The following is a 25,990-nucleotide window of genomic DNA, read 5'->3' on the forward strand; positions in this document are numbered from 1 at the left end:
TCATATTTGGTGTCAACCTGACGTAGGGCCAACCCTAAAATCATTCTACTTCCATTTTGCACCTGATGACAGAGCTGACCTGCATCTGTCTGTCAGGGAGAGACGTCACTGAAAGAGAAAAGGTATGTCTCGCTGGAATTTCCTTCTCTTAAATGAGAGTGTAAAAGGAAGACATTTTGACAAAATATGCAATTGTATTAATACCATTTTAAAATTCATACAATATGAAAACAAAATTGTCCACAATAAATACTGCCTTCCACCTGGAAAATGTGTAAATATCTCGTACTTTTGGACGTTTGTTTTCCATTCTCTATAGCATACGGTTGCTGTCTGCATCGCTTTCATGAGTCTACTGACGCCCTCACTCATTTCATGCTGTAACGAAAGATTCAGTATAAATATCTCTGAAAAATGATCACAAGATATTTGTCACTACGGAAAATGGGCTTGTGTCCCGTTAATGAAACACAATGAAACACACCAGGTTTTAGTGACAGTTATGGATGAGCTCCATCAGTAGTGCTTAAGAACATCGGCCCACGCATCACACTCGAGGATAATGTGTGCGCACACACACACACACACACACACATACACACACACACCAGTGTGGGGGCAGGAGTGAAAGCTGAGGGCAGACTACTATTGACTGATTTACAAATCTCACAAAGCAGATATTCTATTCTGTGAGTAGCATCGGCCACCTAAACTATTAAGAGCTGCAAGGCGGGGCTCACTGAGACGGGTTTCTAGCGGGTGGGGTTAGAGGTGAGATGTAGTTTTAGATCAAACCCCTCGACGTCGAACTGTCTTTGTGCAAAACACTGAACCTACAAACTACTCAAACAGTTAAATAGGTCATGTCTATTGTCAAGAGTTGTTTAAACGCTTTACAACTTTGAGTTTATTATTGTGAGTGAATCTTACAGGTAGAAATGACATGACAAAATGAGTCTACATGTCTCGTTTATTCTGGTCAGATGTTTCAAATGCACAAAAGCCAACTGTAAATTACAAGAAACCAGCAAAATGACCAAGTTGTTACACATTGGACCTTTTCCCCCAGTGCTGTCTTTAAAGAAGAAACAACCTCAGTGTGTTTGAGGTACAGGGGTTATGATGAGAGGGGCTCCATCCGTGTTGCATTGAAGACTGAAGTATGGAAAAAGTTTCTCTCTAAAGTGGGAGCCAGTGAAAGAATAGATATGTGATTTAGAATTCACATCAAAGAAAGAAACCTCTCCTTTGTTGTAGTCCACAAAGACGCCCACATTCTGAAGCTTTTCTTTCAGTGTGAGATTAACCCTTGGTGAATTAAATGCAATATATATTCCTTCATCAAGCCCAATGGTCCAGTATCCATTTTCCACTGACGGACCTTCTCTACCCTTTCTATCCACAGACTCTCCGACCACTCCAACAAGCCACTCAGTGTTTCCTTTCACTTGCACCTCGTAGTAAAACTTCCCTGCTGTGAACCCCTCCTTAGCCAAAACCTCTGTACACGTTTCAAATCTCTTTGGATTGTAGGGAAGATTCTGTTCTGTGTCTGCATCTCTCACTTGTTTTCCATCCGGACTTATGACAAGTGAACAATGTGCTGTGTCGGGATCAAAAGTCAAGTCTACTGCATGTTCTCTCATTCTTTTCATTTTGATCTCCGGAAGCTCCTCCATAATTTCATCAACTCTCTGTTTCAGCAGAGTCACAGCGCCTCTCGCTGCCTCGAACGACGGATCGCTGCGAACGCCAGTGTCGGCCCGGTCGGCGTATGAAGGAGAGCGCAGGGTCGGGAAACTCTGGAGAACATAGTGGTGATCCTTAGACTGTGACAGCTGCTCCAGCTGTACGCTTCTGCTCTCCAGCTCTGTGACCTCCACCCTCAGCTCTCTGATCAAATCTTCAGCCTTCTGCTTTGCTGCTCCGTGCCTCTCCTCGATCACCCCGACCAGCTCGGCCTGGCTTCTCTGGATGGAGCGGATCAAGTCGGTGAAGACCTGCACGCTGGCTTCTTTCTCTTTCTCAGCTTCCGTCTGGCTGACATCAACTGACCTTTCGACCTCGGCTATCTTCTTGTACCGCGATTGTGTCATCTTTTGGATATTTGCCATCGCCTTGTCTCTTTTCGCCATCGCTGCTTCGTATTCTTCCTCAAGTGGGACGACATTGTGGCTCTTGTGATCGGTTTTGAGGCACAGCACACAAACAAAGGCCCGGTCAGTCCTGCAGTACAGTTCTGTTGTCTTGTCGTGGGTCTTGCACATTCTGTGGTCAAAGTTCTTCACAGGGTCTAACAGTGTGTGGCCCTTGAGACCGGCAACCCTCTGATGTGGCTCGAGGTGAGCTCTGCAGAAGGACACCAGGCACGTCAGACAAGATTTAACTGCATTTTCCTTCATCTCGGAGCAGATATCACAAAGAACGTCTGCTGTTCCAGGAAGTAGTGGGTCTGGAGTTGAGGCTTTGACTTGAACCAACGTCTTAAACTCATCAGCTAACTCGGACACAAAAGTGTTGACTTGGAGCTTAGGCCTCTGAGGAAATAAACTTTTGCATAGTGGACACTGGCAAGTGTCCCTGCCGTCCCAGTACGTGTGGATACATGCACTGCAGAAGTTGTGCCCACATGGCGTTGTGACCGGCTTAGTGAACACATCCAGGCAGATAGAACAGAGGAACTTGTCCTCTGACAGCAGACTGCTGGCGGTGGCCATATCTGGACAAGAAGTACACAAATGCAATTACAACTCATATGAATCAAGTAAATGGGCTGAATAATCTGTTGAAACTGTGTCTCATGTGTGACGAGAAACGCATAAAGGAAATGAAAACAGTTGAACTATTTAATATTTCTTACCTGTAAAAGAGGAAGTTTTCAAAAGCAGCAGCGCTTAAAACTCAAAGTTAACTACACTTTGAAAACTTGTCCGTTAACTCCTCACTCAGTTTCGTTTCCTCATGGTGACGTCAGTAAGAGCTCCTCCCCTGCTTTGGAACTACACACTTCCTGGTGAGAAAAATTAACTCTTTCGACTCCATTCACATGTGTAAGAGGGGCCTATTTTGTAAATTTAAAGATACACATCACCCCCAAATTCAATTCTAACAAATAGCTAATTATGTTCATATCCTTCGAATCATAGGCTAGTCTTGACACGTTGCTATTAGATTTTGCACAGATGTAATTTCTCCACAGAAAACTATTTTATATCATCTTATTTCCAGAGGTGGAAAGAATCCTTTGCATCTGGCAGGGCTGCTATTGTGTTCAAATGATATAGGCTCCAATATATACAGTATATGATACTGTGTGTTTGTCCATCAAGTATTACTTATTCAATAATTCAAAGATTACTTGTTTTACTAAATATTTTGTCTTTCTTCAGACGAACAAGGTGCGTATGAGCTTCTGAAAATGTATACATATAATTTAACTTATTCTGTAATGCAAAGATTATTTGTCTTTTATTAATAATTACTTTTCATTTTCTACCACCTGAGCTGCCTCCTTTCGCTGGACGATAAACTTGAGTATGAGCTTTTGGTGAAAACAGTTTATTATACAATATGTTATCGTCTAAACTAATCTGACATTATTAATCTCACTTCATCTGACTCAACCACCTGAGTTACTGGTGCTCATCATGGACAAAAATGTGAGTGTGTCTTTATCATGTGAAGAGAAAGTAATGTTTGCTATTGTGTGAATGAGCGACATCCAGTATTCTACACCTGTTTATACATATAAAATCACAAATGTATTAATTCTAAGATTTCTTTGTCTTCCTAACTTTATTATTTATTTACTCTTTTCACAGAGACTCAAAGTTCCTGCAGTACATCCAGAGCTTCCTTTACGGCAAAGAAGAAATGTTTCTTCCCGACCAAGACAGATGGATGACGGTCCACAAGACGGACAGAAGTGGACGCCTGTGTTTTGAGTCAGTAAACTCAACAAAGGAAACAGAATCCAGCAGATCTGAAGTTCACTAATTAACACGTTATCTCTCGTTTGTTTAATCTGCACAAAAACTCAACTGTTGAAATTGTAATTCGTCATAATTAAACTAAGATTAACTGAACTAAGCTAACTGGCTGCTAGCCCACAGACATGAAAGTGTTATCTTCACATCTAATTAGCATATTTCCAAATTGTTGAACTGCTCCTTTAAGATTACAAAAGTAGCATTAGCGACATAAAGTGGTGACGAGCTAAAGTTAGCATGCTAATCTTACAGTCTTTGTGCGAAACACTGAACCTGCAAACTGCTCAAACAGTTAAATAGGTCATGTCTATTGTCAAGAGTTGTTTAAACGCTTTACAACTTTGAGTTTATTATTGTGAGTGAATCTTACAGGTAGAAATGACATGACAACATGAGTCTACATGTCTCGTTTATTCTGGTCAGATGTTTCAAATGCACAAAAGCCAACTGTAAATTACAAGAAACCAGCAAAATGACCAAGTTGTTACACATTGGACCTTTTTCCCCCCAGTGCTGTCCCTTTCTAGAAGTCTTGCTATGATAAACTTTGTCAGAGTAGTGTCTGTATACACAGCATGTCTTCATTCAAATGACATAAAAGAAAAAAAAAACGTCTGACATGTGAAATTTTGGAAAATAAAATCCTATCAAAATATACATGAGAGCAACACTGATAACCTCATCCATTGTAATACAACAGGATCTGACAATATCACTGTGAAACATTAGAATCATTAGTTTACACATAAACAAGAAAAGTGCACTGTAGACAAAAGACAGTGTCACACTTCTTCTATACATCCATGCACGGGCAGAAAACATTTCAGATATAAACGAGGATGGTTTGATTACCTATACAACATTTGAAATGTGTTGGTATTACTTTAAGCAGATTTGATGAGCGTGTTAATAGAGACCAATGTTATTTATTCTGTGGTCTTTAAAGAAGAAACAACCTCAGTGTGTTTGAGGTACAGGGGTTATGATGAGAGGGGCTCCATCCGTGTTGTTTTGAAAACCGAAGTATGGAAAAAGTTTCTCTCTAAAGTGGGAGCCAGTGAAAGAATAGATATGTGATTTAGAATTCACATCATAGAAAGAAACCTCTCCTTTGTTGTAGTCCACAAAGACGCCCACATTCTGAAGCTTTTCTTTCAGTGTGAGTTTCACTTTACATGCACTATATTCTCCTTCATCAAGCCCAATGGTCCAGTATCCATTTTCCACTGACAGAGCTTCGTTCCCCTTTCTATCCACAGACTCTCCGACCACTCCAACAAGCCACTCAGTGTTTCCTTTCACTTGCACCTCGTAGTAAAACTTCCCTGCTGTGAACCCCTCCTGAGCCAAAACCTCTGGACACGTTTCAAATCTCTTTGGATTGGAGGGAAGATTCTGTTTTGTTTCTGCATCTCTCACTTGTTTTCCATCCTGACTTATGACAAGTGAACAATATGCTGTGTCGGGATCAAAGGTCAAGTCCACTGCATGTTCTCTCATTCTTTTCATTTTGATCTCCGGAAGCTTCTCCATAATTTCATCAACTCTATGTTTCAGCAGAGTCACAGCGCCTCTCGCTGCCTCGAACGACGGATCGCTGCGAACGCCAATGTCGGCCCGGTCGGCGTATGAAGGCGAACGCAGGGTCGGGAAACTCTGGAGAACATAGTGGTGATCCTTAGACTGCTCCAGCTGCTCCAGCTGTACGCTTCTGCTCTCGAGCTCTGTGACCTCCACCCTCAGCTCTCTGATCAAATCTTCAGCCTTCTGCTTTGCTGCTCCGTGCCTCTCCTCGATCACCCCGACCAGCTCGGCCTGGCTTCTCTGGATGGAGCGGATCAAGTCGGTGAAGACCTGCACGCTGGCTTCTTTCTCTTTCTCAGCTTCCGTCTGGCTGACATCAACTGACCTTTCCACCTCGGCTATCTTCTCGTACCGAGATTGTGTCATCTTTTGGATATTTGCCATCGCCTCGTCTCTTTTCGCCATCGCTGCTTCGTATTCTTCCTCAAGTGGGACGACATTGTGGCTCTTGTGATCGGTATTGAGACACAGCACACAAACAAAGGCCCGGTCAGTCCTGCAGTACAGTTCTGTTGTCTTGTCGTGGGTCTTGCACATTCTGTGGTCAAAGTTCTTCACAGGGTCTAACAGTGTGTGGCCCTTGAGACCGGCAACCCTCTGATGTGGCTCGAGGTGAGCTCTGCAGAAGGACACCAAGCACGTCAGACAAGATTTAACTGCATTTTCCTTCATCTCGGAGCAGATATCACAAAGAACGTCTGCTGTTCCAGGAAGTAGTGGGTCTGGAGTTGAGGCTTTGACTTGAACCAACGTCTTAAACTCATCAGCTAACTCGGACATGACAGTGTTGACTTGGAACTCAGGCCTCTGGGGAAATACCCTATTGCATAATGGACACTGGCAAGTGTCCCTGCCGTCCCAGTACGTGTGGATACATGCACTGCAGAAGTTGTGTCCACATGGCGTTGTGACCGGCTTAGTGAACACATCCAGGCAGATAGAACAGAGGAACTTGTCCTCTGACAGCAGACTGCTGGCGGTGGCCATATCTGGACAAGAAGTACACAAATGCAATTACAACTCATATGAATCAAGTCAATGGGCTGAATAATCTGTTGAAACTGTGTCTCATGTGTGACGAGAAACGCATAAAGGAAATGAAAACAGTTGAACTATTTAATATTTCTTACCTGTAAAAGAGGAAGTTTTCAAAAGCAGCAGCGCTTAAAACTCAAAGTTAACTACACTTTGAAAACTTGTCCGTTAACTCCTCACTCAGTTTCGTTTCCTCATGGTGACGTCAGTAAGAGCTCCTCCCCTGCTTTGGAACTACACACTTCCTGGTGAGAAAAATTAACTCTTTCGACTCCATTCACATGTGTAAGAGGGGCCTATTTTGTAAATTTAAAGATACACATCACCCCCAAATTCAATTCTAACAAATAGCTAATTATGTTCATATCCTTCGAATCATAGGCTAGTCTTGACACGTTGCTATTAGATTTTGCACAGATGTAATTTCTCCACAGAAAACTATTTTATATCATCTTATTTCCAGAGGTGGAAAGAATCCTTTGCATCTGGCAGGGCTGCTATTGTGTTCAAATGATATAGGCTCCAATATATACAGTATATGATACTGTGTGTTTGTCCATCAAGTATTACTTATTCAATAATTCAAAGATTACTTGTTTTACTAAATATTTTGTCTTTCTTCAGACGAACAAGGTGCGTATGAGCTTCTGAAAATGTATACATATAATTTAACTTATTCTGTAATGCAAAGATTATTTGTCTTTTATTAATAATTACTTTTCATTTTCTACCACCTGAGCTGCCTCCTTTCGCTGGACGATAAACTTGAGTATGAGCTTTTGGTGAAAACAGTTTATTATACAATATGTTATCGTCTAAACTAATCTGACATTATTAATCTCACTTCATCTGACTCAACCACCTGAGTTACTGGTGCTCATCATGGACAAAAATGTGAGTGTGTCTTTATCATGTGAAGAGAAAGTAATGTTTGCTATTGTGTGAATGAGCGACATCCAGTATTCTACACCTGTTTATACATATAAAATCACAAATGTATTAATTCTAAGATTTCTTTGTCTTCCTAACTTTATTATTTATTTACTCTTTTCACAGAGACTCAAAGTTCCTGCAGTACATCCAGAGCTTCCTTTACGGCAAAGAAGAAATGTTTCTTCCCGACCAAGACAGATGGATGACGGTCCACAAGACGGACAGAAGTGGACGCCTGTGTTTTGAGTCAGTAAACTCAACAAAGGAAACAGAATCCAGCAGATCTGAAGTTCACTAATTAACACGTTATCTCTCGTTTGTTTAATCTGCACAAAAACTCAACTGTTGAAATTGTAATTCGTCATAATTAAACTAAGATTAACTGAACTAAGCTAACTGGCTGCTAGCCCACAGACATGAAAGTGTTATCTTCACATCTAATTAGCATATTTCCAAATTGTTGAACTGCTCCTTTAAGATTACAAAAGTAGCATTAGCGACATAAAGTGGTGACGAGCTAAAGTTAGCATGCTAATCTTACAGTCTTTGTGCGAAACACTGAACCTGCAAACTGCTCAAACAGTTAAATAGGTCATGTCTATTGTCAAGAGTTGTTTAAACGCTTTACAACTTTGAGTTTATTATTGTGAGTGAATCTTACAGGTAGAAATGACATGACAACATGAGTCTACATGTCTCGTTTATTCTGGTCAGATGTTTCAAATGCACAAAAGCCAACTGTAAATTACAAGAAACCAGCAAAATGACCAAGTTGTTACACATTGGACCTTTTTCCCCCCAGTGCTGTCCCTTTCTAGAAGTCTTGCTATGATAAACTTTGTCAGAGTAGTGGCTGTATACACAGCATGTCTTCATTCAAATGACAAAACAAAACAAATGTCTGACATGTGAAAATTTGAAAAAGAAAATCCTATCAAAATATACATGAGCAACAAAATATTAAAGTAACTTTACAATATATCATTATAATCTAGCACTGATAACCTCAGACATTATAATACAACAGGATCTGACAATATCACTGTGAAACATTAGAATCATTAGTGTACATATAAACAAGAAAAGTGCACTGTAGACAATAGACAGTGTCACACTTCTTTTATACATCCATGCACGGGCAGAAAACATTTCAGATAGAAACAACAAGGATGGTTTGATTACCTATACAACATATGAAAAGTGTTGGTATTACTTTAAGCAGATTTGTTGCGTGTGTTAATAGAGACCAATGTTATTTATTCTGTGGTCTTTAAAGAAGAAACAACCTCAGTGTGTTTGAGGTACAGGGGTTATGATGAGAGGGGCTCCATCCGTGTTGGCTTGAAGACTGAAGTATGGAAAAAGTTTCTCTCTAAAGTGGGAGCCAGTGAAAGAATAGATATGTGATTTAGAATTCACATCAAAGAAAGAAACCTCTCCTTTGTTGTAGTCCACAAAGACGCCCACATTCTGAAGCTTTTCTTTCAGTGTGAGATTCACCTTACATGATGGATATGCACTATATTCTCCTTCATCAAGCCCAATGGTCCAGTATCCATTTTCCTCTGACAGAGCTTCGTTCCCCTTTCTATCCACAGACTCTCCGACCACTCCAACAACCCACTCAGTGTTTCCTTTCACTTGCACCTCGTAGTAAAACTTCCCTGCTGTGAACCCCTCCTGAGCCAAAACCTCTGTACACGTTTCAAATCTCTTTGGATTGGAGGGAAGATTCTGTTTTGTTTCTGCATTTCTCACTTGTTTTCCATCCGGACATATGACAAGTGAACAATATGCTGAGTCGGGATCAAAGGTCAAGTCCACTGCATGTTCTCTCATTCTTTTCATTTTGATCTCCGGAAGCTCCTCCATAATTTCATCAACTCTCTGTTTCAGCAGAGTCACAGCGCCTCTCGCTGCCTCGAACGAAGGATCGCTGCGAACGCCAGTGTCGGCCCGGTTGGCGTATGAAGGAGAGCGCAGGGTCGGGAAACTCTGGAGAACATAGTGGTGATCCTTAGACTGTGACAGCTGCTCCAGCTGTACGCTTCTGCTCTCGAGCTCTGCGACCTCCACCCTCAGCTCTCTGATCAAATCTTCAGCCTTCTGCTTTGCTGCTCCGTGCCTCTCCTCGATCACCCCGACCAGCTCGGCCTGGCTTCTCTGGATGGAGCGGATCAAGTCGGTGAAGACCTGCACGCTGGCTTCTTTCTCTTTCTCAGCTTCCGCCTGGCTGACATCAACTGACCTTTCGACCTCGGCTATCTTCTCGTACCGCGATTGTGTCATCTTTTGGATATTTGCCATCGCCTTGTCTCTTTTCGCCATCGCTGCTTCGTATTCTTCCTCAAGTGGGACGACATTGTGGCTCTTGTGATCGGTTTTGAGACACAGCACACAAACAAAGGCCCGGTCAGTCCTGCAGTACAGTTCTGTTGTCTTGTCGTGGGTCTTGCACATTCTGTGGTCAAAGTTCTTCACAGGGTCTAACAGTGTGTGGCCCTTGAGACCGGCAACCCTCTGATGTGGCTCGAGGTGAGCTCTGCAGAAGGACACCAGGCACGTCAGACAAGATTTAACTGCATTTTCCTTCATCTCGGAGCAGATATCACAAAGAACGTCTGCTGTTCCAGGAAGTAGTGGGTCTGGAGTTGAGGCTTTGACTTGAACCAACGTCTTAAACTCATCAGCTAACTCGGACACAAAAGTGTTGACTTGGAGCTTAGGCCTCTGAGGAAATAAACTTTTGCATAGTGGACACTGGTAAGCGTCACTGCCGTCCCAGTACGTGTGGATACATGCACTGCAGAAGTTGTGCCCACATGGCGTTGTGACCGGCTTAGTGAACACATCCAGGCAGATAGAACAGAGGAACTTGTCCTCTGACAGCAGACTGCTGGCGGTGGCCATATCTGGACAAGAAGTACACAAATGCGATTACAACTCATATAAATCAAGTCAATGGGCTGAATAATCTGTTGAAACTGTGTCTCATGTGTGACGAGAAACGCATAAAGGAAATGAAAACAGTTGAACTATTTAATATTTCTTACCTGTAAAAGAGGAAGTTTTCAAAAGCAGCAGCGCTTAAAACTCAAAGTTAACTACACTTTGAAAACTTGTCCGTCAACTCCTCACTCAGTTTCGTTTCCTCATGGTGACGTCACTAAGAGCTCCTCCCCTGCTTTGGAACTACTGACTTCCTGGTGAGAAAAATTAACTCTTTCGACTCCATTCACATGAGTAAGAGGGGCCTATTTTGTAAATTTAAAGATACACATCACCCCCAAATTCAATTCTAACAAATAGCTAATTATGTTCATATCCTTCGAATTATAGTCTAGTCTTGACACAATTGTAATTTCTCCAGAGAAAACTATTTTATATCATCTTATTTCCAGAGGTGGAAAGAATCCTTTGCGTCTGGCAGGGCAGCTATTGTGTTCAAATGATATAGGCTCCAATATATACAATATATGATATTGTGTGTTTGTCCGTCAAGTATTACTTATTCAATAATTCAAAGATTACTTGTCTAGCCTACAGACATGAAAGTGTTATCTTCACATCCAATTAGCATATTTCCAAATTGTTGAACTGCTCCTTTAAGATTACAAAAGTAGCATCAGCAACATAAAGTGGTGACGAGCTAAAGTTAACATGCTAATCTTGCAGTCTTTGTGCAGAACACTGAACCTGCAAACTGCTCAAACAGGTTGTTGTTTGGCAGGACTTAATGAAGGAAAATATGTATTTTTTGTAAAACTGAAAAAGAGCACAAAACACAAATATATGTACTAAATAATATCTCATCAGTAGATAAAATATTACTGGCCTAAACCAAAGTGGACAGGCGCTTCAAAGTATTTCAATGTAAATAATAAAAGATTAAATACAACAAATCAAATTTACACAACCACCAATGCTTTAATCACTAAACACTAATACATCCATATGTAGTTGGCAGTAAACTAGCATCGACAATACTGTACTCAAACCAAAGAAATATTAACGTAAACATGTTAATGTAACTGTAAATAGTAGATGACTTTCGGATGAAGCCGATTTTGTGGACTTTAAGGCAAAGCATTAAGAGGATCATAAACCAGGTGCTCACTCTATGGCTGCGGTCGTATCGTCCTTTTTGCTTTTGGAAGGTTCCTAACTGAGTGAAATGACCCAGAAGTATCTAAGTGGCCGCCATGATAAGAGCTGTTCTAATTCTCTAAATGCAAAAAGGACTATTCGACTAGAGTTGTGCTCTCTTTGAAGAGGCCAGTCTGTAATGTGGCTTCCAGGTGAGTCTGACCACAAGAGGTCAGGCACAACAAGCAGTAGCGGCTCAAACTGTACCTCTGTTTAATGCAACACTAGTGATTTAGTTTGAAACACACGAAATAATCCAAAACAGTATAAATTCTCAGTGTTGTTTAGTCACATTTGTCATACCAATTAAAAAATGTCTTTCGAGCAAGACGATTTTTCATCCTTTTATTTAAATTCTACCAATTACTACTTTCACACATTCAAACCCGTTTTCATCCTCTTTGTGCAAAATTGCCTATCGAGACAGGCACAAATCCAAGCAAACAGATGTTAAAACTTGGCGAATATATTGTGAGATTAAATGAATAGATGCATAACACTGAAACAAGTGTGCAAGTCTTTTTTTTTGTCTCTATATTTAAACACATCCCCCGTTTCTCTTTGTCACTCGTACAATCACACATGCACACACCGATGCACATTATGTTTGCTTTCCCCTTAACCAGTTTGTATTTGACATGCATGCTTAGTCATGCCCTGCTCCTACACCCCCCCCCCCCCCCCCCCACCCCCCCCTGTGGGAGAAAGCATAGCGGGCCACAAACTAACTACACAGCAGAATGAGTCGCAGATGCACTGGCTAGGCATAGAAATGAGCTGGCTTTCAGGGAAACCACATTTCTGTTTGTTCTACCATGTGACACCTATGCAAATATGAGGAAATGGGAAAGAGACAGGCTCCAATTTCCCATAGAACGATGATATTTGGAACCTTTTTTATGTTCTGGTTGGACGATGTTTACTTGGGAAAGGCCTAATGGATGACATCCTCTGCTAAGTAATGTTGTTTTGGTAGACTGATTGTCGGCAGTCCAGGTGACCACTGCAGAGTTCCTCCCCCTGCAGCCATCACCGACTCCTCATAGCTTGCACGCTTATTTAATCACTGAGATGGAAAAAAAGAGGCAAATAGGGAGGAGTCTGGTTTGGTTGGAGAGGAAGTCTTGCAATTAGATAAAAACAGGGACATGGACCAGAAAGGTCGTTCAGTTACTTTATTTAGAAGATACAATCTTGAGTTATTGTTCTAAAGAGTTTGGTGTCCTAATTTTCTTCTTGCCTGTCTTTTACGTTCACATTTTTTTTCTCCTATAGAGTTAATTATTATGGAGGTTTGTGTATAGTTCCACTTTTTTGGTGATTACAAGACTTCTAAATAAGAAAAAAGCAAACAAGTCCAGACAAAAACGTATAAATGTCGATCTGCTCAATGTTGAAATACCAAATTGCAATCTCTCCCTTTGGGATCACAGAAGTCATTTTATAGTCAAGTCAACAGTAAGGTCATCAACTTGTCATTCATTTATGTACAAAAAAAAAGCCCACACTAAGTCTGTTCACTGTAGTCTGTGCATTCTCCTCTTTATCTTTGTGTATTCATGTACAACTCATTGAGAGATTCTTCAGGGGATATGTGGTTACATTGTAACCAAGGCTATGCTGTTAATGGCACGCTGGTACTCAGCCTATCTCGCGTAAAGAGTTAAGTGTAGCAACTCAATTTCCTTCTGTCACTCCACTCTGTGACCCTTTACACAGGTTAACACTGCGCTGCCTTCACGGGCAGTCGGACATAAAAAAATAGTCGTTAAATAAATCAATAAACAAGTTTATGTTTTTAGACGTGTGTGTGTAATTTGAAGCAAATGCTGTTTGATCTCCATGTCTTGGTTCCTTCCTGGTAGGCTATTTTTTTGCAGTGTAAAAAGTACCGTCATGATTATAAACTTTGAACATACGAGCTGCCCGCAAAGGCATCATCCACACAAACCTGCTGTCGTACACGCTGGAAGCAACACGCTTGACCGGGACAAAACGCTCACTGCTGCAGCGCCCTACGCCGTGATTTGACGGGAACAACAACAACAAAACGAGGTTATTTCCCACTAAACATTGGCTGGGTGAGTATGTCTGCAGCGAAGAGCGAAAAACGTTTTTTTTGTCGATGGCGACAAGGTAATGTGGTTCAACTTTGTACTGCGCATCAACGACGCAGGTGGAGGGATGCATTTTTTTTCTCCCAGGATGCACGAGCCTCACCCCATCCTGAAAAACAAGGGAGCCAGTAATAAAGTTTGTCCTAAACTGTAAAGGACGCACGTTCGCTTGCATTATGGGCTGCTAGTGACGCGGAAGAACACCTGCAGTGGTCAAAGTCCGAAATCTCCCGAAGCAGTGCATCGTATGAGAAACCATCTTAGTGCGTAACGTTCATCTTATGCGCCCTAAAATCTCCAACCACATTACGTTAGGTTAACTACCTGTTTAAACGTCTGTCGCTAACTTTCTACTGAGCCATGGAGATAGCTCGGTTTTAGGTGCCAAGGCATGTATCCATCTCTGAGGTCTCTGTTTTCACCCCTTTCAGGGTGCTCACAGACAAAAAAACAACAACAAAACAATAAACATGTGTGAGTAACCCGATACTCTAAAGAACCCACGGAATGCACTGACAAGAACTGTGTTTGGAACTACTTTTTCTTGAAGAAATAATCAATGTTAACAACAGTTTACACTTAAATCTGGATAATCCTAGCAATGGGACAACTTTATGGTATTAGATGACACTGTTAATTATTTTTTTTTTATTCCTAATGCTATGGACAAACAGGATTAAACTCAATTAACTTCCATTCTGCAGTTTTCCCCAAAACCTGGGCAAATAGAACCAAAATGTTCCGCATGGCTAAATGCTAGGATCAACCAACCGTACGACTACCATGTTGTTTGTGTGCCACAGTGAAGTATAGACCTGGTTAAGTGTCATTAATAATCCTCATACTAATACGACCTACCCTGACTGTACTAGACTTTTGCTGGATTATGACGCCCCGGTCAACAAACGCAAAAAACCTGCACCGAAAGATGTGGTGTTGCTCAATTCTCTGGTTCTAAGTGCTTCCCACCCTGCGGCCTTTTATTTACAGAAGTCAAACTGTGCTCAACTCACTCAATGATTCAAAGGTTTATGGGCTGTTCGGTGCGATGCATAATTTATAGATGTGGTTTGTGGCCGTAACAATATGGACATGATATTGTGAACTTGGATGCTGCATCATTTGACAACTAGTAAGATGTAGTTTATCAATTTGTTTGGGTTTCACAGTTAATTCGTTTTTTCCCCCCTGCTAGTGCTTTAACGTTTTGGTGTTTAGGGGAACATTGAAGTCAATCAGGAAAGTGTGAGGCTCATCATTCAGCTACAGCCATGCAGTATCAAACGTTTTGCTGCGGAATGTTGTATTTCCCATCATCTTCCTCTCGCATTGACAACATTTTTTTTTTTCTCTTCAGAATTGATCTTGAAGACGGAAGATGACGGCGGTTTATAAAGATGACCAGGAGGACTGGCTGACCGTGTGTCTCAAGTACCTGCTCTTTGTTTTCAACTTTCTCTTCTGGGTGAGTAAGAGCTGTAAAATGTTTTGAAGCAACCGTTTACTTTACAATGGTGACACTTCGTCTTCATCCATTCACTTGTGCTTACTCGCAATGCGGCGCTCAAACGGCATTAAATAAGCGTCGACTTCAACCTCTTTTGGCAGCCAATGCAGAGCCGTAACACTGACAGGTCTCACGGTAAAAAAAGAGACAAGAAAACTGAATTTCACTAGATTTGGTTTTGTGAAAGCAGAACCATATATTCTGTGCTGTAACACAGTCAAATTGCCTCAATGTTCCTTTAAAAGTGCAGGCAGAGAGGCATTAGAGGAAAGGAGCCCTGTAGAAACAGGGAGAGGATTAAGGAGAGTTCCGACTCTGAAAAACGCTGAGCTATGGACTTGGCCCAAAGTGAGTCATAGATTATTTAGGGCTTGTCAGTGTTCGGTGGGCAAACAGAGTGTCAGGCTGGCTCTCTGGCACCACGTTTTATGATGCTGCAAAGTTCGCTGCTAAAAGTGAATGCTCTTGCAGCTGCTGTGCCGAGTGTCTGGGGTCCCTTTGAATCCTTGTCAAAGTCTGAGGCAAAGAGAATATTGTGTGTGTGTCGAGAGGTTAAAGAGAGGAGAGGGATCGAGCTTTACCTTCAGGCTCGGGTTAATGCTCTGTCGCCACCTTAAAATTCATACACCCTGTCTCCCTCTCCTCCTTGGGCCACAGGCTCTACTCCATCTTTTATTTTTTCCTTCCACCAGGCACCATTATAACCTGCACCAGTCTCTGGGGCAGCACATCTTTTGTCAGGACATCTTTTCCACCTATTTAAAAAAAAAAAGAAAAAAAAAAGCTGTATATAAAACGTTCAGCTAGTCATCTTGCTAATAAATATCAAATCCATTCCCTTTTGATATGGATGCAGCGGATTGGATTAATGCATGCCAACTAAATTAGATTTTAAACTGGATTCAGATTTCGTTTTTTTTTTTAATGCTGCGGCCCACTGTTGACGATCCGGTTTAAACTTGTTAGAAATAAAAGTCCTCAATATGCTGTAGTTTGGGACAAGTCATCCCCCTCAGGTTCCTGTTTATCCGCGTGGTACCTCCTTGGTCGGGCGTGTGTTTTTGTGAGTTTTGGGATCTCGCTTATGACGGAAATGGAATGAGAGGATGAAGTGGGAGAGACTCTCTGAGGCATTTCCTCTGCGTCCGCCTTTGAAACTGATGACAGGAACAGAGCCCGGACGCCACCCTGGGTCTGTTATCCAGGACTGTTTTGGAAGGAAGTGGTCATTATGCCCTGACTTGGCCTTATTATCTTATCCTTCTGTTATTCTTTGTACTTGGCCACTTCTCACTGTTTCTCTTTCCTCTTTTCATTCTTATGCCCCTTTTCCCTCATCCGCTGTCCTCTCACGTTGTTCCATTTTGTGACTCATCTAATAGCATTGAACTCACTTCCTGTTTGTCACTTCCTGCCCGGTAGAGTGGAATACTTTTCTCCTTTTATTTGACATGACACCCTTGGTGTTTTCACAATATTTCCTTTCTTTGTTCAAGTCATCATATCTCTTATCTTTCCATCTCTGAAAGCTTTTGCTGCACCTGTATCGGTTGTATCGTATCTCTTCTTTTATCTTTTACCTGCGGGTCTGTAAAGCAGCTGTAAAACCGTGACGTCACAGTGACTACGTCCACTTCTTATTCATAGTCTCTGATTCTAATACCTTCTCTCTCCCTTCTCTTCCAGGTGGGTGGAGCAGCTGTTTTGGGTGTGGGCATCTGGACCCTGGTGGAGAAGAGTGACTACTTGAGTCTGCTGGCCTCCAGCACTTTCGCTGTCTCGGCATATATCCTCATCCTGGCCGGAGGCCTGGTGGTGGTTACGGGCTTCTTGGGCTGTTGCGCCGTCGTTCGGGAGCAGAAAAGCTGCCTGTCCACGGTGAGACAGGGGACACATGACACTCATCTACTCATCTGTGCCTCGGTCAAAAGCAATCTATGCTTGAGACTGAATTATCATATATGATCACAACAAATCACATTTACCTCCAGTGATGAATGAAACATCACCACCATCAGACTTTTACACTCGCGCTGTACGGATCAACTGACCGTCCACGACGTGGGCGCTCACGCTGAACATCCGGGTCCGTTTTGTCCTTTTGACACTTCCAATAAAGTTAATTCAAACCAGTTGGCCGCGTCTTCAGCCGCACTGTCTCGTAAGTTATGCCATTTGAACGATGACGTGGGCAACAATGCTGATGATCCTAGATAGTCACGTCTACATTGAGAGCACAGATGTTTCTCTGTGAAACTCCGTAACAGGGACCTCATCCACTCTCTCCCTGGTCTAAGGTCTCTCACTGGATGCTGACAAATGGCCCTTACAGGGACCTTACTGTCCTCATTATTTTACAGAGACGGGGCCCCTGTGGGAGAGAAGCAGGCGGGCGGGGGGGAGGTTAACGTTCACTGCCGCAGGACTATTTATAGGTCTATCTATCTACTGTTGATGGATGGAGCATTAGGAGTGAAGAGGTGGATGTGTACAGGATTTGGAGTCTGATGAGCATTTTGGTTGAATCCCAAACTGTATTGATGTGCTATTTATATATTAGCTTTGGGAGATTAATGACTGATGCCAGCATGTACGTGTGTGTGTGTGTGTGTGTGTGTACAGAAGGGGTGAAGTTAGAATTGTGTGTGGGCTGCAGAAACACACAGACACACACAGACTGAAGTGTTATTTGAAATCTTGTAACCAAGAGATACCGAGCAGACTGTGTTTCTGCATGACATAACTACTGCAAAGTGCGAGTGTCTCACATATTATGTCAGTGAGACTGTTGCGCCCCATGCGGCGGTTATTAGTTGAATGTATTTTGGCGTGAGAAAGTGTAGTTTTGATCTCGCTCATTCTGCAACCGTCTGTCGGCGCACCCTAGATGTGTGGGCGACCTGTTGGCTACACAGTTTATATAACTATGCTCAAAACACACACTAGTGCTTATCATGAAGGATAAAGCTCTGAGAGCCACCAGTGTATTTTTTCACTGACATTTCATTTTTTTTAGCTTCTTGATCTTCAGTTTTGGCTAATACTAATTATATCAAGAAGTTAGTAATCTGATGTGTGAAGCATTATATTCCTTGTTTTCCTGAAGAAAGAAGGGAATATAATGCATAAACAAATGTTTAAATGCCGTTGTGATGATTCATACTGAATCGGCGTAGCTGAGTTTTCCCTGAGATGTTGTTTTGAAGTTAATTATGACACATAAGCGGCGTGGAGAGCTCTTTATTAAAAGATGCCCCCGAGAGAAGTCTGATTCTGCCGCCTGTCAAAATGATTTCTGGTTTGTCTCTTTTCCTGCGACGCCGTCTGCGTTGGAAGTGACAGATGCAGCACGGTGACAGTCGATGGCAGTTTTTATTTAGCCGTCACGAGTGTCAGCAACTTTTCACGAGCGAGTTGGTTCAGCAGAGAACTGTTGTGATGACTACGGAGCTGAAATGTGTGGATTTGACTCATTTGAAGTGCTTTCTCCATTACTCACTGACAACGTTTCCCATTCACAGTATTTCTTCTGCCTGCTGCTGATCTTCTTGATTGAACTGGTGGCTGGAGTACTGGCTTATGTGTATTACCAGAGGGTAAGTGAAAATATCCTTCTAGTTTATTTTTGTAGTTAATAGAAAGTAGTGTGCAGTGAGAATAACTGACTTTATTTTTCTTTTTTTGCCCTATGTGAAAAGGTTTCCCAGTGTCTTTTTTTAAATTTTAGGTTTTCAGTATTTGCCACCTCCACTGAGCATTGAGTTCAGCGATCTGACACACTGTTCTGAGCATCTTGTTATCTCGCAAACATCTACCCGTCAGTCAGCTGCAAAGAGCGCCGTCTATCTGCAAGCTCGGAGGTTTATTCTAATGGAAAAAAGGGTTCAGCACAGGATAGAATCACTTTAAAGATACGGGCTCTCATCTTCCCTCTCTGTTTCTCTTTGTGTGTGTGTATGTGCATGAATGCACACAATCATATCCACACATCAGAGGCTTTATTTGAAGTCCATTTTTCTGATGTGTGTTTTTGTGTATTTCCGCAGCTCTCTCTGATGCGTGGGAGTTGCTTACCTGTCTATCTTGTCCTATAAGCCACCCACTCTTTTACATTTGTCAAGCTTATCACTTCAACACTCTCTCAACTTTTAGTCTTTGCCCCTGCACATTTGTATCATTGCGTCCCATTCTCAGGGACCACCTGAAGGGAGTTTCTTCAAATCTGGCACAATCGTCCACTTGGACTCTGGGATGAATTGATTGGAATTCTCCGGTCGAATGTCACTTGTGACCTCACGAAACATGTTTTTGGCCATAACTCAAGAATTCATATGTAAAATACGACAATTTCACACAAACACCAGACGTGACATTGTGGGCAGACGTGGATGTAAAATGAAACTTAACTGGTTGGCGGAAGCATAAAATTCTGTTTTTATTCGATGTGCTCCATGTGTAATAAATGAAGCACATTTTGTTCTCTCCCATAAATGCTCCCCCACCTTCTCTGGCTCACACACTGTTTCTCACTGTGTGTGTCTCTCTCTCTTTGTTCCTCTTTCCCAGCTGAGTGAGGAGCTGAAGCAGCATCTCAACCAGACTATGACTGATAACTACGCCCAGCCAGGGAAGGAAGCCATCACATTAGCTGTGGACAGACTACAACAGGACGTATGGACTCTATACTCTATTACTATAAAGTAACATAACTTAAGTCATTTTATTTGTGTCCTAGAGTGGAAAGAGAACCACTCTTTTCAGTCGCAAGAATTGTCATTTATGGAATAATGATTTGAGGAAGTGATGGAGTGGAGTGTAAAAAAAACTTGCTTAGTTATAACACTGTGTGACATCATGAAACCTCTTTCTGCCTCCCCAGTTCAAGTGCTGTGGCAGCAACAACTCCCACGATTGGATGGCGAGTGTGTACGTTTCATCAAAGCAGGCAGAGGACAGGGTGGTGCCTGACAGCTGCTGTAAGACCATCACCCCTCACTGTGGCAAGAGAGACCACCCCTCCAACATCTACAAGGTGGAGGTCAGTGGACTTCACACTTGTATATAAAAAGGGAAATTACAGGCACAATATATTCCCTGCAGGAGGTCTTCTTCTTGGCTGCAATAATTTGGAAGTTAGTCACGGAGAGATGCAGATAAAAGCAAGCTTTCGAAGGGTTTGCAAGCGTAATGGCTGTCTGTGCAATAGTATGCATGATCTGTTACATGATTTTAACTGTCAGCTTTTCTGTGCAGGGGGGTTGCATCACTAAGCTGGAGCAGTTTCTGGCCGACCACCTGTTGGTCATCGGTGCTGTGGGGATAGGAGTGGCTTGTCTGCAGGTAAGACAAATATGCTATGCACTTCAGATAGTTGTTGGAGAAGCAGAAGTGCTATTCTGCAGTCTTCACCTGAGTAAACTGTGCTTTATAGAAGCTCAATTATTAGTTTTTCTTTTACCTTTTGTGTATGAATGCTGCCCTTTGTCGAAAAATCCCAGACCGATGGGGTCTTTCCATTACTGAAAATGCACCATCGCAGATCAGCAACCTCTAAATGGACATTTCTATTCATCTCACTCCAGTCTCTGAGTCATCATTATCTAATTTCGTTCTTTGTTGTTATTTGATTTGTCCCAGCCTGAAATGGACTCGAGCTTTTAAGATATACTGAGGCACACGGGGGGGCGTCTTTATCATTCTGTGCTGGCTGACGGTCCTCCTGTAGCTCTGCACCATCTCTTGGTAAAAGAGAAACTTGAAACCAAACAAACCTGCATTGATTCTGTCTAGTGGTGTTCGCATGACTGACATGATTTTACATGCTGTTCAGGCTAAATGGTTTTATTAAGGAAGATGGGAACTGAGAACAAGGCCACATAAAGTAAAAACGTAGTAATAAAGCTTCCCATTAACCGTAGCTGTAATGTGAAGATGTTTTTTTTAATCCTCAAGTGATCAAAAGAGATTATGCTTAATATAAAGATGGAGTACTGAATCTTTAGAACATACCTGGAGATATAAATGTAAATCCAAGCATTGTGTCTGCTCTCCTCTATACTGTGGCCTAACTGCACGTCTTTGTTCCAGTCCGTCTACATGTTGGTACACTTTCCTGTCTCCAGTGTCTGTCAGACTGGCTGAAAAGATTTGTTGTAATTTTGCTGTAGTTTTCATCTTTCTTTTTTTTGGCATAAACTACATCTTGCGTTGCCACACTAATCTGTCCATGGAGGATTGTACAGTATGTCTCTATGTCTGTTTTGTCTTTGTGTGCGTGTGGCGTTGCTGTAGCTGGCCGGGGCAGTCTTGACAGCCTGCTTTATTTATCTGCTCTATAAAGAAGAGGACGACGACTCCGTTACGCTGTGATTTAGCTCTAGAGCGACTTTGTGGTTTAATCAACTGGAGAGACAAGGTTGGAAGGCATTACGGGAATCTGATACCTGACTGCATGCTTGTCCTTGTGCGAGTGTCCGCTCTGTGTTGACTGTGTATACTACGCGTCGCGTATACTAAATGAACACGTTCTTGCATGGTCTTTCGCTCAGTGTGAAGCATGCAGCTGCCTGGCTTTGGCTGTGTATTGCAGATTGTTGCTCTGTGTGTTGTGATTATGGGCTGTTGTGGCTGATAAATACGGGTTAAACACATCATGAGAATGGCTTGATTCATCAAAACGTACCTGCTCGTGCACAATGATGTTAGCAAGAGTAATCTCCTGTACCTTTGTACAGAAGTGCCTTATTCTATAAAGTACTATTTTTACATAATTCCCATTTATTCTTATATTTAAAAGTTGGTACCAGGAGTAGTTACCTTACCTAGTTTTGATAGATGTTGTTTTAGAAGAGCTAATGCATCATATGCTGGAACTTCATTCTGTTTTATTCAGACACCTTCAAGTACATCATTCAGGAAAAATGTTAGTGTTGTTACATCGTTTTGTTGTGTCAATGTGTTCTAAAATTAGGCTTCAAGAAAAAAACAAAAACTAAGAGGCCGCTTTTTATCACTTTCCCACTCCTGTCATGGTTCTCTGAGCCCAAATATATTGTTCCTACATATCCATCACTGGATAAAATCTGAAAGTTGCCTGAAGAGGGATCGTGATGAGTCGGTACATAACGCAGACTCGCTCGATAAGGCTTCCTCAGAGGGCTTTTAGAGACTCAGAGATTGAATCTGGGCACTTGCCTGTTTATCCATCAAGCCAGTGGCACAGGTCAATATCTGTTCCTGCTGTTCTTCCTTTATTCCGGAGCCTTTTCTGTGGTAGCGGAGAATAGTGCAGTGATTCTGTAAGTCATGTCTCATTGATTCCAGCATCAGATCATGTGTCTTTATGAATGTAGAAACCTTTCGATGAATTGTAACTACAGTGTCTGTTCATGTAGTCAGACAAATTATTGGATAACTTCCTTTTTCAGATCAGTCTAATCCCAAATTTCAGGAGTGTTCATGTACAGTAGTTGTGATTTGTGATGAATATTTGTGCATAAACCACCTCCAGCGCTTCCTTTTGTATCTGCTTGTGCTAGCCTGTGCACACACACATGTTGCTGCTGCTGCAGCAATGGCTGCTTGACTCCCTTCCACTCTTCCATAGTGACACGGAGCAGCACTTTTTTTGACCTAACACTTCCTGTTTCCAGGTCTGTGGGATGGTGTTCACCAGCTGCTTGTACAGAAGGATCAAGATGGAGCCTTACTGAGCACACCAGCCCCCCCCCCCCCCCAACAACACACCCATCTTCGACAGGCAAATGGAACAATGAGCTGCTGACACCCAAACTTCAACCTCTGACTCTTGAACTCTGACCAGCTGATCTAAGCCGAGTGCACAGACACTTTCCAGGTCCCTCACATTGCAGTCAGAAACACACTGTGCCATTTACCAACCAGGCTGATACTTCTACTTATGTTACAAAGTACTTCTGTCCAGGCTCATATATGTCTGATACCTGACTGTGATCTTAGCCTACTGGAACACGTCTGTTTGCATCATTGCCTTGGCTTAGATGCACGCTTTAGTTTGAGCAGGACAAAAGAAAGGGACGTACATACATACTCAAAATGAATTCTTCTCGGCTCAACTAATGATGATCCAAATTGATTTGTCATGTTTTCACTGTGCAGAGATTTTATATATTCCATTCCAGTCCGTAAGTAAGCTGAGCAACGACACAGTTCCCAAAGATGTCCCCGCTAATGAAGAAAGGTAATGTGTCTGGTTGTATATTTTGTGAACACAATGTGCCTCTTTCACAACCCTGCTGGTAAATGATTACGTGTTAATTCTGCGCATGAAACGTTAAAGGGAGCTGACGATGCGCTGTGATAAATGGCAGCAAAGGAAATGTAGATTACAATCTATATATTTGTAGTTCTGTCTTTACTCCTGATAATAGGCAGGGTAGTTATGAGAATGAAGTTCATGCCTTCAAACATGAACACATTCTTAGACAGTATAAATGGTTGTCAGATCCCTGAATTTATAACTCCACCTAGTGGCTTCCACTGGTAATATAAGAGTGCAGAATTCTGACTACACATTAAAATCAGCTATTTAGCTTAATGTGTGACACTTAACGATAAATGTACATGTCAGATGGACTTTAACACGAACAAACATTACCTTCTGTGAACATTCGACTTCTTGTCATCCCTCACTAGAAACACGGAGGTTTCACACAGAGCAGAAGCTGACCTCTGTGAGAGCTAAAGCAAGCACCGTGTTGTTCTCACTGCCTAATCTATCACTCGCCATCTCTCTTCCTGCAGCCATTGATGACGGAACAATGAGTGGCCTTGTTGCCACTGTAGGAGTGAGAAGTCTCGGCTCTTGTGGATTATATAGTAAGAGAGAGATTGTGTCTGGATGTAGTCGTTTCTTTTCCAAAGATCAAAAGTAAAATATACATTTTAAATTTTTGTCATTTATATCTTTGCAACAATACAACTGAGTCCCCCCCCCCCCCCCCCCCCCCCCCCCCCCGATGGCTTTACATGTAAAGGTTGCTAATATATGTAGATGGTTGTTGATGTGATAATAACATTGCATTGTCATGTGCTCTGTGCTAATATTAATATGAAACACGAATAAATGTTAAAAATATTGTCGCATTAAACAATTGCATTGTGTTGATGTAAGATGAATATTAAACAGCTGTTTTAGACAGACGGCAATGATTGCTGCTTGGCAGTGCTGTAGTTGAGATTATAATCATTCATCTGGGAGAGAATCACATGTTTGTCCCAGACGGCTTTACAATTTGTACTCTGTATGTCAGTTCTCCGTGGACCCACATATTTGAGGGCCCCGTCAGTTTTAATTATTCACCACTAGAGGGAGACAAAGATTGTCCATTTGCGTCAAATTATGCCGTTTTGTTTAAGCTGACCCAAGTAGGCCAGTTGGGGGACAACCGACGCTCAAAGTGACATTTCCTAACAGCAGAGGAACCTGATCTTGTAGTGTCATGTTTGTGAGAACCAAATTCATCCATGCTTTTTATTTGGTTTTTAACCGCCACAGTTTCGTGTGAATCTGTCTCTTTGTATTCCCTCTGCGCACAACAAGCAGTGTAAATGTCTCGCAGCGTAATGTAAGCTGGAGTGAGATCTCAGGTTGAGATTGGTTACATTATCATGAAGTGTGTGGGCTCCAGTAGAGTACATTGTGTAAGCACTTGGTACGTGTGGGGTCTCCCACAATTCTGCAACAATCTGGGAGGGTTCCCAGTTCAAACCACATTTATTCATTGTGCAGAGCTAAGGATGTTTTATGTGGTTTCAGGGTCTTGTTAGGGCAAGATCTCCATCTATTAAACACTAAGCCATGCACACAGGTTGGCTGTGCATTATTGTTTGTGCTATGCTGTTGCCATAAGACTTATGACTTTATTCCCTTTTTCCTTCGGTTCGCCACAGCTCCGCATTACTTACGAGACACTGTGGCAAAAAGTAAAAAAAAAAAAAAAGTTTGGATGTTCTCCAACAGTTTGGCTTCAGTGAGCCCACAGAGTCTGCCGGTCCCTTTTGTCTTCATCAGCTATAGGAGGATGGCTCTCATTTCCTGCAGATGCCACATATACTGCGATGCAGGAAAAGGGCACACTGATACTGACAAGATTAAAACACACACACACACGCACAACCCAGGCACACATTAGCATGCGGTTTACACCCTTTGCCAGAAGAGACCCATGAGGGAGAATTAGGAGCAGCTGGAGATTCACCGCTCCCATGTGTTGAGGCCTCACAGGCGCACTCGCATTCTTACACCCTCCGTCCTCATTGCGTTGTAGCTGCAGGGGCGATATTTTAAATTGGGCAGTTACCTAAGGACACATGTTGCAATATCATTAGTCTGTCGACTGTGATCGTGGGTTTGCATGTGCAGAGGGGGAGTGCATTAAAAGCAAATCATTCCTGGAATGAGCAACAACAGAATGAACAGATGTCATCTCTAATATTCGAAATGAATGCGTTTTATGTATATGTCCCCTTGCATGTAAAGCGTGCTTATCGCGCACTTGAGTTTTTGGTTTTCTGCGTCTGTGTTCTTGTTGAGATCTCGTAAAAACGTATTCTGGCATAGAGCAGCCATTGGCTCAGTGAGCGCACCTGTGTTCAATATGTGCAGGAATAAACTCCAGTTGCGGTGTTCGAATAGTGTG

The 25,990-nt window shown here is 42.2% G+C and overlaps 3 protein-coding genes across 3 annotated transcripts; 1 reads left to right on the forward strand and 2 right to left on the reverse strand.

Moving 5' to 3' along the window:
* Nucleotides 1-952: 952 nt before the first annotated feature.
* LOC142970893 (zinc finger protein RFP-like) lies at nt 953-3,012 on the reverse strand. Its single transcript, XM_076111359.1, has 2 exons — nt 2,861-3,012; nt 953-2,719 (listed from the first exon to the last, which is right to left on the reverse strand). The coding sequence occupies exon 2, from the start codon at nt 2,715-2,717 to the stop codon at nt 1,095-1,097; it is 1,623 nt and encodes a 540-aa protein (XP_075967474.1). The 5' UTR covers nt 2,718-2,719; nt 2,861-3,012; the 3' UTR covers nt 953-1,094.
* Nucleotides 3,013-4,385: 1,373 nt separating this feature from the next.
* Nucleotides 4,386-10,690, reverse strand: LOC142970863 (uncharacterized). Its single transcript, XM_076111307.1, has 3 exons — nt 10,595-10,690; nt 8,837-10,453; nt 4,386-6,562 (listed from the first exon to the last, which is right to left on the reverse strand). Exons 2-3 carry the CDS (start codon nt 10,449-10,451, stop codon nt 4,947-4,949), a joined length of 3,231 nt encoding a protein of 1,076 aa, XP_075967422.1. The 5' UTR covers nt 10,452-10,453; nt 10,595-10,690; the 3' UTR covers nt 4,386-4,946.
* A 2,943-nt stretch (nt 10,691-13,633) lies between these two features.
* Nucleotides 13,634-24,273, forward strand: tspan11 (tetraspanin 11). Its single transcript, XM_076111680.1, has 8 exons — nt 13,634-13,768; nt 15,162-15,269; nt 16,998-17,189; nt 18,833-18,907; nt 19,878-19,982; nt 20,191-20,349; nt 20,565-20,651; nt 22,964-24,273. Exons 2-8 carry the CDS (start codon nt 15,183-15,185, stop codon nt 23,021-23,023), a joined length of 765 nt encoding a protein of 254 aa, XP_075967795.1. The 5' UTR covers nt 13,634-13,768; nt 15,162-15,182; the 3' UTR covers nt 23,024-24,273.
* Nucleotides 24,274-25,990: the final 1,717 nt, after the last annotated feature.

The sequence above is a fragment of the Anarhichas minor genome, unplaced genomic scaffold (assembly GCF_050575085.1).
Source record: "Anarhichas minor isolate MPS153535 unplaced genomic scaffold, ASM5057508v1 ptg000045l, whole genome shotgun sequence".
Classification (NCBI taxonomy): domain Eukaryota; kingdom Metazoa; phylum Chordata; class Actinopteri; order Perciformes; family Anarhichadidae; genus Anarhichas; species Anarhichas minor.

Excerpts from the sequence above, each read along its gene's own strand:
- LOC142970893 (XM_076111359.1), bottom strand. The coding sequence starts at position 2,717 with ATGGCCACCGCCAGCAGTCTGCTGTCAGAGGACAAGTTCCTCTGTTCT.
- LOC142970863 (XM_076111307.1), bottom strand. The coding sequence starts at position 10,451 with ATGGCCACCGCCAGCAGTCTGCTGTCAGAGGACAAGTTCCTCTGTTCT. Across the intron at positions 6,563-8,836 it reads CATAACCCCTGTACCTCAAA|ATATGGCCACCGCCAGCAGT; the intron begins CACACTGAGGTT and ends CTTCTTGTCCAG.
- tspan11 (XM_076111680.1), top strand. The coding sequence starts at position 15,183 with ATGACGGCGGTTTATAAAGATGACCAGGAGGACTGGCTGACCGTGTGT. Across the intron at positions 17,190-18,832 it reads AGAAAAGCTGCCTGTCCACG|TATTTCTTCTGCCTGCTGCT; the intron begins GTGAGACAGGGG and ends TCCCATTCACAG. Across the intron at positions 18,908-19,877 it reads CTTATGTGTATTACCAGAGG|CTGAGTGAGGAGCTGAAGCA; the intron begins GTAAGTGAAAAT and ends CCTCTTTCCCAG.